We start from the raw sequence: 15,376 nt of genomic DNA on the forward strand, positions 1-15,376 counted from the left end.
AGGGTATTTCCTTCCTTTTCTAAGGTTCTTATGGTTTGAGGTTTTACATTTAGGTCTCTGATCCATTTGGAGTTAACCTTTGTGCATGGGGATAGATAGGGGTCCTGTTTCAATCTTCTGCATGTGGTCAGCCAATTTCCCAGCACCAGTAAATGAGTTTTTAATTTATTTTATCTTAAATCAATTAATGTTTTAAGTTAATCACTACATCTGGCCACCAGGGACTGCAGCATGGACAAACCCAAGGGCTCAGTTATATACAGTCTAGTCTTTAAATGCCCCACCAGGGAAATATAAAAATGGGCCTCCTCCTCCCACTGCCCCACTTCTTAGTATGTTGCCATTTTGCAAGTCTTTAAATTTCTTCAAATTCCAAGTCTCCTATACAAAAGAAGCAGTTGTAGAGGTCGAGGCACATGCTGACATTACTATGGAATCTGTCTCCAAGGGATCCTTGATGCGTCTGAGCCTCTTTGAGTTGACTCAGAGTCTGTGCTCCTTCTTTCTTCTTTCTTTCTCTCTTTCACTTTTTAGCCCCTGCAGTCTAGTTTCGGCCACCACCCTCAGTGGAGTCTGTGTTCATCCAGGGCACCAGTGAACCCAGTGGACAGACCTGAGTCCTTCATGTGGCACCACTAACCACTCCTTGTAGAGACCTGTTCTGTTGCCTTAGGGACCTCCCACTCTCTCCTGGCCTTCCACTCTCTGTTCTAGCCACTCCTTCATCTTCTGGAGGAATTCCTCTTCCTCTGACCATGGCCTAAGAACTGCTTTCTGTCAGCATTCCTCCCTAGACCACCTTCTTTTTATCACTTACTGAATTATCCCTCACTGGTCTTACTCAGATAAAGCTGGGTCAGTTACCAACATTATCTGATGACTCTAAATCTAGATCTCCATTTTAGAACTTTCTACTGGACTGTGCATCATATTCGACTGCCTACTGGATGTCTCTACCTATCTATCCCAGAGAAGTTTCAACCCAGTAGGCCCAAATTAAACTCACCGTCGACTCACATGATGTACATCTCCTCCATCAATCCCACTCTCCGTGGATGGCCTTCTCAGGCGCTCACTCCAGAAACCTGACTGTCGTTCTTTACTCCTTATTTCCCTCATCTTCACCTCCCTCTGTCTTCACCAAGGTCATTTGATTCTATATCCATAATATCTTTTGAATTTGTCTATTTCTTTCAGTCATCATGACCACTACTAAAGTTAGTTCTGTTTTTCTTGGGTTACTACAATGGTCTCCCTACCTCCTGTCATATTCTTTCTAATTTCTTTTAGGATTCCCCGTTACTTTCAGAGTAAAATTTAAACTCATTAATATGATTTCCAAGGCCCTGTAAAATGTCTCCTCTTTACCTCTTTAGCCTATTGTATTGTCACTACCTGCCTCTTCCTAACTCCTTAACTGTGCGCCACCCAGCATGGCCACCTTTGGATCCCTAAATGTGCCATACTTTTGCCTTAACACATGCCTATGATGTGCTTCTTCAAATTATTTAAATTTCCTATTGCAGATGAACATTGATGTCTGGTTGTGAATAACCCCGGTATCAAAATAGAATTCCATCAGTATTTTTTAAAACACCACCATAAACCCTGGGCTAGGGAAAGTCAGTGGTGAGAGAGGCAGAAAAACCAAGAATAACACTCTACACAGTTGGCCATCAAGGAGCAGGCATTTTTGCAGAGGAGCTAGAGACCTGACTATAACACAATCCTGTTTATGTAATACAGGCACAGACCAAAGGGTTGGGAACGCGTGGGAAGGAGAGATAACTGGAGCTTTCAGAGAAGGCATAACCCAGAAATGGTACTTGATTGGACTTTGAAATCTGGGCAGGACTCCAGGAGTCAGAGAGAGGAGTCTGGATTGGCTACTTCCTGTCTTCCCTGCTTCAGAGTCCATACTGCCCATTTCAGGGAGGTAATATTTACTAAAACATTGCTTTGATCATGCAATTTTCTGCTGCCTCCAGTGTAACAGCCAAATTCTCCACAAATAGCTTCAGCATATGGTTATTGTACTAGATTGCTTTTAAGGTCATTTACAAACTCGAGTCTGTGACTATGTAATTCTGCCATCTTAACTTTACTCTCCACAACTTGCCTACATGCCTCACCTTTCTACCTCCTGGTCTTGCTAACACCAGTCTATTTTCTTGGAATGCAATTGGTTGTCTTTCTTTATTAAAACTTACCTTTCTTTCAAGTTTTCTGTCAAAATCTCAGATCGTATCAGATTGGATTAATATTTCTTGTCTCTGAACATTCAAAGCAATTACTTTGTATAGGATTTATTTGATAAATGGTCACACATGCACTTGGCACATTCCTTAGTTGTGTGAATCTTTCGTTGTATGTGCACATAGACAGGGATAGAAGGTAATATGCAAAAATATTTTTTGAGCTAAGAGATAACATTGCAAATTCTTTATCTTTGAATGTCTTTTAATGTACTCTTAGTTTTTTTATTTATAAAATTTGAAACTTCTTGTTATACACTTTTAGAATCATTGTGTCTCAGAGCATAAACCTAATTTGGTTTTATGTTTTTAGTGTTCTGGCAAAGCCTTCCAGAATGACTTATGTGTAGTAGGAACTTATGTGATTAACAACAAATGTACACACACACACACACTCACACACACACACATACACACACACACACACACACAAATATAAGAAGATGTAGTTTAATTGTATCTCACATTTGAAACAGAAGCACCTTTTTTTGCTATTATATGCTCACATATTTATTTTTAAAGATGTTATTCCTTACTTGTTATTTCTGTTTTGTGTTTTATGTATCTCCTCACCTGTGATAGATAAAATGTAGGCTTCGGATTTCAAGAACCATAACTTATTCATGTTTATATCTTCCACAGAGTGGAATTCCACTCTACAATTTTTAACTTATGTCAAATTATAATATTATACATAGGTAAGTTTTATAACGTTACAGGAATAACTAGTTAAGTAACTGTATCCCAGAACATGTCCAAGAATTCAAAGTAACTTGCAAGTCTTTACATGTTTTGTCATGAACACATTCCTAAATAAGTACTTTGAAATATTTTTAGTTCAATTATTATAGCATACAAAAGAATTATGATAGAGGATGTTTTCTAAGTAGGCAGCTTATTTTTTATTGTGGTTTCAATTACATCATTAACAACAATGTGTTTGAATTTATGAGGCCAGTTGTTGCAAAAGGATTAGGTAGAAAGTAAAGGAAACTTACTATTTTTTCTAACTCTCATATTTGAGATTGGCATATAAAATAAGTCTATTTTTCCTTCTGGATATTATAACAAGTAGTTGATCCTAAATATGTATTATTTTGTAGACAGAAACTCTACAGTGGACATTCTTTTTATCTAGGGTAGGTAATAAGCTTCTGAGAGTAAGTTTGCATCTCAGGAGGTCTCGGACCTAAAAGGAACCCAAGAAACAGCTTGTTGGTTTCCTACCTCTTCTCTCTGACTGTTTCTGTCTGCCTGTCCCTCACAACACATTCATACACATTTTACAGCTGAGAAACTGATGCCCACTTAGATCAAACTCTTTGATAGCAAAGGAGTCATCAACAATCTCTGTGCCCTTTGCTTTATATTCGGCTTCTTTTCTCTTGTGGGATTTTAAGGGTACCTACATATAATTTTAGGGTCCTCAATAATTTGTTTGAAGTAAACACTGTGGGCCTATCATAGTTTTGAAGTTATTATCACTAGTGAATGCTTTATTGAAAATACTTCACCTTAAAGAAAGCCCTAAAACACAATTATGGTGCTTGGAAGAGACAGCCATCACCCATAAAAAAAATAATCACATTATAAGAAATTGTTTTCCAGGGCAGCCAGAGGGCGGTGTGGGCACACTGGTTCCTGGTCATAAATAGAGAATTCACCTCTTTTCACAATGTCACTTACAGAACCTGAATCATGCAGATTTAGATTATTAAGAGAAATGAAAGAAGAGAGATGAATTTTAAAGTGATTAAGAGAATTAACCAATTAACCAAAGGCTAGAAAAGTAACAAAACACAAGGAAGAAAGAAGGAAGCTGAAATCAGTAAATCAAAAATTGAAAAATAAAATATCTTTAGCAACCAAATACAGTGTGGCCTTTTCTCCTTGCCCTCTGCCCAACCTCAGCTGAACATAGTGTATTTTTTCACGAATTTGAATGAAGGGAATCAGCTTAGCCCTTAGCAGAGGAGGGCAGAATAATCTATCTTGAACATGTGTTCTAAGTGTGTTCATTTCTAATTTGCTTTCGAACAATGATATCCCACCATCACTTTCAACAGCTGACTGATGGCTTTTTTTTTTTTTTTTTTTGAGCTGGAGTCTTACTCTGTCACCCAGACTGGAGTGCAGTGGCCTCTTGTGGCCACTGCAGCCTCGACCTGCTGGGCTCCGGCGATCCTTCCGCCTCAGCCTTCCAAGTATCTGGAACTACAGGCGCGCGCTACCACACTGGGCTAATTTTTGATTTATTGTAGAGATGAGGTCTCGCCAAGTTGCCCAGGTGGGTCTCAAACCCGCGGGCTCAGGCAATCCACTCACCTAAGCCTCCCAAAGCGCTGGGATTACAGGCTGAGCCACCGAGCCCGGCTGACTGATGGCTTTAGTCTACCTTTTCTATATTTTAGACTACTTCGTAGATCTCCAAAACAGCATCTGTACATTATTTAACAGCCTGTAAGAGAGTTGAGTATTGCTGGTCTCAGAATAACCAAAATGCATTGTGTTTTCTATATTGATAGATGTTTTCTCGTGGGTCCGCTGAAAGAAAGCCTTCACCCTTTTGAGGGGTAGAGGAACATAGAGCTTAAATGTGTGGGCCCTGGGGCTAGCTTGCTGGAATCTTGTCTGGTTCTCACCCTCTGTACTCATATATAAAATGGGGTCATAATGGCATCAACCTCACCCGACTTGTCATTCAACAGATATTTGTTGAAACCAACTATGTGCCAGCTCCTTTGTAGGCCCTGTAGTACAGAACAGGACAGATGCAAAGCTCTGTTGGCAAGGAGCTTATATTCTAATGCAGAGAGGCGAACAAATACTCTATGCAGTATTGGAAGAGAGAAACACAAAGCAGAGTAAAGGGGAGGAGAGTCCTGGAGGAAGGGAGGAAACACTTTTGAACAAGGTGGTCAGGGCAGGCCTCATTGAAAAGACACATTTGAGTGGAGACCTGAAGGAGCTGTTGGGAGCCGTTCAGACATACAGGGGAAGTGCATTCTAGGAAGCTAGCTAGTGCAAAGGCTCTGAGGTGGGAGTGTGCTGGGAGGATTCAAAAAAGAGCAGATGCCAGGGTGGCTGGAACTCTCCAGTGAATGAGGTAGAGGGAAGGAGAGGAGTCAGAGAGGCGGAGCATGGGGCTTGGTTGAGTAGGGGCTTGTGGACCACCGGAAGGACTGTGGCTTTTACTGAGTGGATTGGTGTTAATGGCAGTAGAGGGTTTTGAGCAGAAGAGCGATACGATTATTTTAAAAGGATCACTCTGGCCTCTGTGTTAAGAAAAGACTTTAGGGGGACAGTGAGTGAAGACTGCAGTAATCCAGGTGAGAGAGATGGTAGTGACTTGTACCCAGGTGGGATCAACGGGAGTGGTAAAAATTGGTTGAATTCTAAATCTCTGAATAAGAGAGTCAGCAGCATTTGCTGGTGATTGGATATGGGATGTGAGAGAAACAGGAGCTGAGGATTTTGGTCCAAGCACTTGGAAATATGATAGGGAATTGCCTCTGAGTAGGAAGGGGGAGACTGCGGGTGGAGCAGAGTCTTAGGGAGGACTTCAAGAGTTTAGTTGTAACATGTTAGTGTGAGATGCCCATTAGACCCCCAGCTGAAGATGTTGGGTTGTCAAAAACATGTATGAGTTCTGATTTGGGAAGATGGGTCCAGGCTGATGAAGCACGAAGGGAATTGTCAGAATGTAGTGGAATTCAAAGCAATGAGATTAGACGTTATCACAAAGAGTTTGGAATATGGAGTCACACTATTTGGTACCACCCTTTTTAGCTGAGTGACTTTGAGAAAGTCACTTAACTTCTCTGTGACTCAGTCTCCCCATTTATAAAACAAGAATAATAATAGTAACTACCTCACAGGGTTGTTGTGAGACTTAAAATGACTAACATCTGTGAAGCACTTAGAACATGGTATATACTTAATTTTCATGACAACTGTGCTCTGTGCCTGAGGGGAGTCACAAGTCCATCAAACCACACTGTTACTAATATGGCAGTGCAGCTTTTCTTCCAGTGATGGTGTTGTATTTTTGGTTTGTGATTGTTATTTGCTACTAGGAACCCACTGAGTTGGTTTTGCTTCCAGAATTAAAGTGACCTGAAATTTTGATATTAACTCTGCCTCAATTGTTGGTTATTTAAAAAAGTTTTTATATACTTTAGTGTTTGTTATGTGTTTAGAAAAAAAATCACGTTTCCTCAGTGCTGCTTTCCTTTGCTTTTTCCAGTGCTCAGCAGAGGAGCAGTCAGGTTCACAAGAAGACCACGATTGGAAACCAGGTAGGAATTGCATAAGAGATTCGGCGCATGCATGACCCAAAGAACTGGAACTACATCGCTTGACTATTTTTTTAATGCAAATTAATCACATGCAATTTTTGCTTGAAATGCAGCTTTTCATTTTTTTGTTTCGCTTTTAAAGTTTTTGGAGTGAATTGCATTTATTTTTGGCTGTTTTATTTTGTTAACCATATTCATTTATTTTAAATAACTTTTCGGCTACTTGCTCTGCATTTACAACTTGACTCCTGTGTTCTGTTTTGCTTGCTTACTTTACCCCTAATTTAATTTAACACCGACTCTATAAGTCAGTTCAAGGTTGAACTTTGGTGATTAGTTGCATGAGCTTTCTGAGCTGCTTACTAGTTCACACGTTTGCACAGCTTGGTATCAGTGAAGGGACAGCCCCTAAGAAGGCAGTTGTTGGATTTAGTCTCTGCCACACTAAGTTCCTGTTGGTTAATGAAGACTTTAATTCCTAAGGAGACCTGATCCTTTGGGTTTTTGGGTTTTTTGGACTGACCAGCTGTCTTTGACTAATAGCGCTCTGCAAAGATTGTATTAACTCACAGTTTGCTGTTTCTTTTATGTTTTATGTGATAATGAATATTTGCATTGTTATTTCTTTTCAAGTCAAAACAATGATGGTTTTATAGTTTTTAAAAAATTCAGAGGTACAATTATTGAGCAAATTGAAACCTCTGCTCTAGATTTTGTTTCCATTGTTTTGAAAAGAGAAGAGGTAATAACAGACTTTATTTTAAAAAACTTTTTTTCTGAACTAAAGCATATAATTCTTTGCTATTTCAGGGAACCAATCTTCCGCCTTCAAGGCAAATTGTACGAGCTAAGTTCTGTAAGCTTTACTGTTGCTTTTTCATTTAGCTTCCCAAGAGCACAGTTTGTCTTTAACTGATTAACTCAACTAGCGCTTGCTACTAATTTTTTTAAAACCTAGGTTGTCTGGTTCATAACACCCTATCATTGAAATAAAAATTCTCTGAAGAGGGTTCATCCCTTCACTGCTAATAACTTGCTGTGATTGAAAGGTATGAACTAGGAACTCTAAAATGCTGTAATAAACCCTTTAACACTGTGGGTGCTTTGATATTTCTCTAATTTTAATGGGCCTTAAAATAATTAAAATCATTAATGACCTTCATCTCTGTCCTTTTATGCTATGTTGTTATGAGGGGTAAGCCTTTCTCCTCCCCTTGTCTGATAATATTTCTGATAAATGTAGATAGATGATGCTTCCAAAAGGTGGGTGAATATTGAACGTCTGATTTTGCTGTGTTTGTTGACAACCCTATCCAATTCTAGTTGTATTTATTGAAAATATAACAGTAGCATGTACCTGTGGTTCTGGCTACTTGGAAGTCTGAGGCAGAAAGATCGCCAGAGCCCAGCAGGTCGATGCTGGGGTGGCTGTGAGGGTGCCACAGCACTTCAGCCTGGGCAACGGAGTGAGACTCCAACTCAAAAAAAAAGTAAAAAGAAAAAGAAAGAAAATATAATAAAACAAAAAGCAAAATTTTATCAGTTGATTTTTATATGACTATAGAGTTGAATCTTTAAAAACCAGGTATTGTATCTTCATCTTATGGAAGTATAAAGACACTGTCAAATAACTAGCATAGCCATTTAGAAAAAAATTATACTCTCACTTCTACCATGGTTGAAGCAGGATTATCCTTCTAACTATGCACACACTGAGAATGAGATTGGAGCATGGATCAATTATTTGCCCTTTGATTTTTTGGAAGACACAGGTTTTGGACCTAGACATTCCTGGGTTCAAATTCTGTTCTGCCACTTGGGAGCCATGTGGCCTTGGACAAATTGAGCCTGAGTTTGTTCAACTGGGTAATGAGAAGAATAGAAAATATCTGCAGGGTGACTGTGGAAATCAGAACTAATTTACATAATGAGCCTTGCAGCTGAATACCAGATATGTGTCCTGTGAAGGGGAGAAACCTTGCTCCCAGAAGGTAGGTGCTGCTTCTTGAAACTTTTAGGAGGAAAAATATTAAGTATAAGAAAATTATACAAGTTATAAAATGAGAACAATGAAACACTTGAAAAAAATGAGAAGCTATGGCAAATTATTCTTCTGCTTGCAATGCCTAGGTTATGTCCAGATGTGGTGTAAAGGATTTACCTGCAAAGGTTTCCTTATGTTCAGAAGCTTCTCTAGGCCATAGAAGTATATACAAATACATATAAGCAGTAGTATACTAGTTTAAGTGCATACTTCAAATCAGAGGAAACTCAGATCAATTTTCAATGATATTACTTGTAAATGCTAAAATCATGCTGATGATATTTCTGTGATGTTACTTTTGCTGGGCACTTCAAAGCCTATACATTACACAAGTATTACAACTCAAGATGATAGAATTGGTTGAGCGTTACAATAGAATATAGATCCCTTATCTGAAACCCAGGTCAGAATTTTTTTGAATTTTAGAAAAACAATACATTGACTATATCTTATATTACCCAATATTTCTGTGAGGTGAGAGGCAGCAGCTACAATCAGACATATTCTGTTTTTGCAGTGAAACAAGGGAATAGTCACAGTAAGCAGAGTAAAGGAAATGTATAAATCCTCTCACATCAGATCAGGTTTTGCTGCCAAATTTTTTTTTTTTAACTTTCAATTTGCAAGTAAGGAATTATGAACTGAAATATATTATTTTCCAGAATCTACGCTTGACACAATATATTTTAAAGGATCCTTTGTAGTTTTTCCTCTTAGCAGAAATGAACCATAATACATGAAACTTTTTTCTTTATGAATCTGAGTGTCTGATGTCGATTTGGGCTTATATAAAAATAGTTTTGCCTATTAAGAGACTCAAAGCCAGGGAGCCTCAGAGCCCCCTTGCTGACTGACCCTGACTTTTATGGTTAGTGGGGCTGAGACACCTGCAGTATCCTAGCAAGGGGTCCATCCATTCTGCTATTCTACGACTTCTGCTTATAAGAGATTACGGTACAACATCAGTTATGAAATATTTTAGAAGGATTTAAGGAAAGTAAAACTTCTCTGTAAAGTCTAAATCCTATTTGTTTATGTATTTCTAGAAATTTTAATTGTTCTACAAATTGATGTCAACAAATATACAAAAAAATGAAGCACACAATTCACCTACAGTTGGACTGGTGAAAAATTTGAATGCAAGCATCCTTCGTCTCTCCACTCATCAAACATGTATTTGAGACCTACATGTGGCAAAATCTGTAGTGGTGTTTAGAGCAGTGTAATTAGTCAGCCTGGGCCTCATCCCCAGGGAGCCATAGTCCAGTGGGGATGATGGTGAGTAAGCAAACTGAAGTTGGCCTTCTTCTCCAAGCCAGCTCCTTCTGATAGTTTGCATCCCACGGAAACATCACTTTTTCAAGAGGCCCGCCCTGACTTTCAGATCTGGAGCCATTCTACCTCCCTGGTGTCTTGCACTACCCATTATATTTATTATTTGAACTAATCTTGTTTATTATTTTTTGTCTTTCTTCACTAGGACTAAGCTCCATTAAAGCTATTTTTGGTGTTGCTAAAAGCAGCGGAGTATGACTGTAAGGTTTTAAGCACAATCATATTAACATTTTAGAAAGATTATTCTACCTATAGAGTGGAGAAAAGCTTTGAAAGACAGACCAGATGGAAAAGGAGACAAGTTAGGAGGCTGTCGTGGACAAAAAGAAAATGGTAATGTGGACTTGGGTATTCGGATTGGGTTTGAGGAAAAACTTATGAATTCAAGAAATGTTAAGTAGGATGAACTCAAAAAAATCTGTGATGAACTGGGTGTTGAGGGGAGGGCTGAAGACTGACAGCAGTGCCATCCAGATTTCTGATCTAGGCACAGGTAAGAAGAGGTGCTCTTCATGGAAAAAGGAGCACAGAGAGAAAGTCAGAGGCAAGAAGGGTAGCTTTTTGAGCGACTATGGGCGTTTGAAGTAAAAATGTCTAGCGTTCAGAAGAAATAGAGAACTATTTCTTCCAAAGGGAATGGAGAGGTATTCTGATAGGGAAGGGTTATCAACTGATTTTTATGCTAGAAAGGCCTGTGTCTATTGGTTTGGAGGAGTAAGACTACATATGGAAATTGATGAGGATACCTTTGAAGTAATTCAGGTGAGGAAAATGTTGGTAGTGGGAGATATGTAGGAGAAGGGAGAGATTGAAAACATAATCAGAGGGGAAAACTGGAAGAATTATAAGTGGTTGTTGGGAGTTAAATCATCCTCCCAGGCTCATTGCTAAGGGAAACCACTGAGAAAGGGAATGCAGGAGAAGGGGGAGCAGGTGTCAGGGGAGATGGGAGAAGAAGGCACTGATGTCAGTTTTGGCCCCATGTTTTGGCCTACTGGAGACATCACTGGTTTCAGGTCGAGGACTCATATGGACTGGAGGTATGTTTCCCAGTTGTCACTATGCACATGGTAGCAGAAGAGAGAAGATGAGACCGCCACAAGAGAAGATGAGACCGCCTCTAAAGAATGAGAGCATAGAAAGAGAGGTAAGACTTGAGGGATTACAGAGAAAGAAGCACTGGAACAGAAGGAGTCTAAGAGGTGATGAGAGATGTAGGAAAACTTGGAGAGTAGGGGAATGAAAACTCAGGGGAGGGCCTGTTTCAAGGAGGGAATGGTCAGTAGTAGCAGGTGTTTCTGAGAGAGGGTTGGGTGACGGGAGGTCCTGTGCAGTGCTGAGCAGCATGTGAGGGTCCTGTGATGGGACCTGTTCTCCTGGCCTTGTGAATTGCTTTCTGCTCTGCAGTTGGAAGGTTGCTTAAAGCTGAGTGCAGACACTCGGATTGATATCCTGAGCCGGATTTTTTTAGGGTGGTGGCATGTAAGGTTATAAGAGAAGATGAATTAGAATTTTGAAGAGAAACAGGTTGAGGTAAAGGATTGTGTAATCTCAAATGAATGGTTTTGATGGATGTATTCATTAGAATAGATAACAAACTGAGTAAGTAACAACCCCAGAATTTCAGCTTAGCATAATAAAAGTTTAATTCACCCTGCTGAAACAGTTCAATGAAAGTCATCAAGATGGGGAGGGGGACACATCTTGCCTCACATGGTCAGTAATGAACTGGGCTTTGGAATCTTCTTCATTCTTCTAGCAGACGGGAAAGAGACAGAAGCCTGAGCAAGGGAGGTTTTAAGGACCAGCCTAGGAGTGGCATACATCACTTCCATTTTCACTTCACTGAACAGAGCTCATTCATTTGACCTCACCTAACTGCAAGGGAAATAGGAAAATAAAATCTGAGCCTGTGACCAGGAAAAATGAAAAACAAAAGATGTCAACTGAAAATGGAAAGGAAAGGAACAAGCCAAGGCACTGGAGATTTTACTGAAATCAGAGAAAATGTGTGCTAGTCTTAAAGGAAAGTAGTGATGATGTGGGAGTTGAGGGCAGTGAGTGGAATGCTGGATTTTAAGGTTTAAGAGTCTAAAGAATGTCACCTGGATGTCGGAGGTGTTACTGAAATAAGAACAGACAGTGGAGGAGGGGCACAAGTGATGCTACAGATGTTTGTGACATCTTGACTTCATGTGGGTAGCTGAATAGAAACAAGAATGACATTTCTTGGGTGTGAATGTCTTAGGGACCAGGAGGACTGATGTGGCATTTACATGACCAGCGATTCATTCCTTTACTGTCAGGAGTCGAAGACGGAAAGGCACTGCTGACAGGCGCCTCGGCCCCAGACTGTATCTCACTGCAGTTGTGTGACTTGGAAGACTTTTTCCTGAGGCAGGGAGTAGAGAAGGTGCTTGCGCGAGTCTGGGTCTCAGGCGCCTCCTGGTCCCAAGCTTCTGGTTTGTTCTGTCTGTTGTTTCTAACTTGAGTGGCATGTGGACTGTGGCTTTCCTAAGCCTGTGTATCTCCAGGTCACTGGAATTCAGCCTTTTATATTGTTGGTTGCAAATAGCAAAGACCTTTTCTGTCCAAACAGGGTTTCTTCCCTCCCTACTTTCTGAAAGCTAGTTTCAGTAGTCTTTAGTCATTAGTCTATTTTTCCTAGGATATCCTGCAGGACTCAAAAAATAGTCAAGGCACCCCACCATTCTGAAATTTTCTAACAAATCCCCTTGTTCTTCAGCCTCTGTAAGGTTATAGTTTGAGTCCAGTGTTAAAAAGGTGAGAGTTCAATCACTTATTTACCAACTGTGTAACAGGGTTCGCCACTTCCTAGTCTAAGAGAGAGGGCTCCTCCTAGCCCTCCCTCCTCCTTTCTCCACTCAGCTAATTCAACCTCTAAGTTCAATCCCTTTTAACCCCTACCCTCACCTGACTTCCTGGCACCTATATCTATATCAGTTAGGATACTTTCCATGTAAATTTCAGAAAACTCACTTAAATGACTCTGGAAAGAGGAATTTATTTTACATAATTGAATACTTCAGGGATAGAGTTAAGCACTGTTCGATCCATGGCTGAAACACTGTCATAATGAACTAGTTCCTTTCCATATTTTTGGTTCTGCTTCTTTACTGTGGCTCCATCCATGGGCCTCAGAGTGTTGCAAGATTACTGCCATCAGCCTCCAGTGAATTCCTTTTCTAGTCTGAATCCAACAGAAATAAGTCTTCCTCCTAGGATTTTAGGAAAACCTTCTGAGGTTCAGTCTGATTGAATGGGCTTAGATCATGCGCTCACTTCCGAATCAATCACGTGACCAGAAAATAAGACACACTGATTGACTCAGGCCACATCACATGGGATGGGATGGCTCCTCACCAGACCATATGCCTGGAAGTGGGGGTGGGCTGCCTCTAGACCTGGAAGTCAAAGCTGTTGAAAAAAGAGGAGACAGATCCTGGAGGAGGCCATCACAAAAGGCAGGTACTTGCTGAGCTGTCTTTAGAATAATCTAATTTGGAGGATATGGTTCTTGTGTATGCTGTCTTCTTAAAAGAACCAAAAGATGGTTAATACCTCATAATTGAAACCTTATGGTGGCCAGGCACGGTGGCTCACACCTGTAATCCCAGCACTATGGGAGGTCGAGATGAATGTATTGCTTGAGCCCAGGAGTTTGTGACCAGCATGGGCAATATAGTGAAACCTCATCTCTACAACAAAACAATAAAAATAAAATAAAATAAAAATTCTCCAGGAGTTGTGGCAGCACCCGTAGTCCCATCTGCTTGGGAGGCTGAGGCAGAAGATCACCTGAGCCCAGGAGGTTCAGCCTGGGTGACAGAGTGAGACCCCAACTTAAAAAAAAAAGCCCTATGGTACATTGGTAGATTAAATTGAATGATTTTTCCTATTCATCTTCTGAATTTTCCCCAAATCCCCCTTTCCTATTAAAAATAATTCTAGTAGCTGCACAAGATTGAGAAGCAATATACCATAGTGTAATGGTTCTTCAGAGCTAGGCCAGTGAAGTCACTGTGTGACCATGAGAAACCTTACTGTTCTTCAGGATTCTAATCTGTAATGGGATGATAATAATAGTAACTGCTTCATATAGTTTTTGTAAGGATCAGATGAGATCATGCTAGTTAAGTACCAAGGTATAGTTTTAGCTGTTTTTACCCATTAACTCATTAACCCCTCCCCCCAACAGATCTATGAGATAGGTACCTTTACTATCTCAGTTTTACAGATAGGGAAACTGAGGCATGGAGAGACCATGTGTCCTGTCATACAGATTAAGAATGATAGCAGCAAGATTCAAATCTTAATCAGTGTTTAACCACTATTTCTAATAGTTTGTAAATTGCATCAAGAATTTCATTTCATAGTCTCAATTATGGCAAGTCACATCATTTAAATTCATTTGCTGTTATTAGTATTTATTACTTAAAATTTTTCTTATACTAAAGTCATTAGATCTGAGAAAAATGAGCCTGGGTTTATATAAATTAATCTGTTTAACAGCAAAAAGTTAATAATGGTGATTTGAATTTGTCTCCATTTTTAATCCCTTAATTCTATAAAAATATCTCCAAAGTGGTCAGTCAATAGCTTATAAAGCACAACAATCATTATTTTAATGAAATAGATACTGGAGTTCATGAATACTACACTTAGTTACATATGTAGCCTGTTAATTTGTTCTACATCTCTTACTCGAAATATCACTTAGTATATGTTACTTATGTTTTTGTTGTTTCCAGAAAATACACAGATGTTCTTACTGTATTTTTACAGCTATGTTGTGTCTTAATCAAGGGTTTAGAACTTAAAAATCAGTAAGGAGAAAAGCCTATCTACTCAAAATTGCTTTGAAAAACTCCTTCAATAGGCAGTATTTAGCCCCATAACTGTGCTGTGGCCTCTCCGTGGGCAGCAGAGGCCTGGCCTGGTTTCAACAAGGAAAGAGTAGCTGGTGAAATAAAGGCATCTCTCCTCCTGCCTTGATCCTGTGGCCTCCGTACTACCTCCCACTCTTTCTCCCTGCTTGCCTCTTTTCTTCCTTCTGATTATGTATTTATTAATAGTAAAAATGTGGGGTACAATTCAGGGTCAAGTATACAAATGGCCATTATGCAGGTACCCTTGTTAATGAGGTGTGCCCCCTGCTCCTCTGGCAGTTTCCCACTACTGCCAATTCCTTTCTTATCAATTATGATAATTGGTCAAGGTCTGCTTATAAGTGAGAACATGTGGTGCTCAGTTGTTTGTTCCTGTGATAGATCTCTTAGTATCTATAGACTCTAAGCCCTTCCAAATTGCTGCGAAGTTCATAATTTTGTCCTTTATGGCTGTGTAATATTCCATCATGTATATGTACCATATTTTTTTTTATCCAGTCCTCTTTTGATGGGTAGCACAGTTGGTTCTATGTT

General features: G+C 39.7%; 1 protein-coding gene across 2 annotated transcripts in view; it reads left to right on the forward strand.

Annotated features, from left to right (window-relative positions):
* The window catches only part of DNM3 (dynamin 3), a 440,346-nt gene that overhangs the window by 110,957 nt on the left and 314,013 nt on the right, over positions 1 to 15,376 (forward strand). Inside the window, exons 11-12 of one of the 2 annotated variants that reach the window (XM_021718845.1) lie at positions 6,502 to 6,553; positions 7,364 to 7,393. In XM_021718845.1, the coding sequence (XP_021574520.1) occupies positions 6,502 to 6,553; positions 7,364 to 7,393 (82 nt within the window). The remainder of the gene's footprint in view (positions 1 to 6,501; positions 6,554 to 7,363; positions 7,394 to 15,376) is intronic. The other variant, XM_008070637.1, reaches the window with a different exon arrangement.

This window comes from Carlito syrichta, unplaced genomic scaffold (assembly GCF_000164805.1).
Source record: "Carlito syrichta isolate Samal-C Ts95f unplaced genomic scaffold, Tarsius_syrichta-2.0.1 Scaffold313876, whole genome shotgun sequence".
In the NCBI taxonomy this organism is placed as follows: domain Eukaryota; kingdom Metazoa; phylum Chordata; class Mammalia; order Primates; family Tarsiidae; genus Carlito; species Carlito syrichta.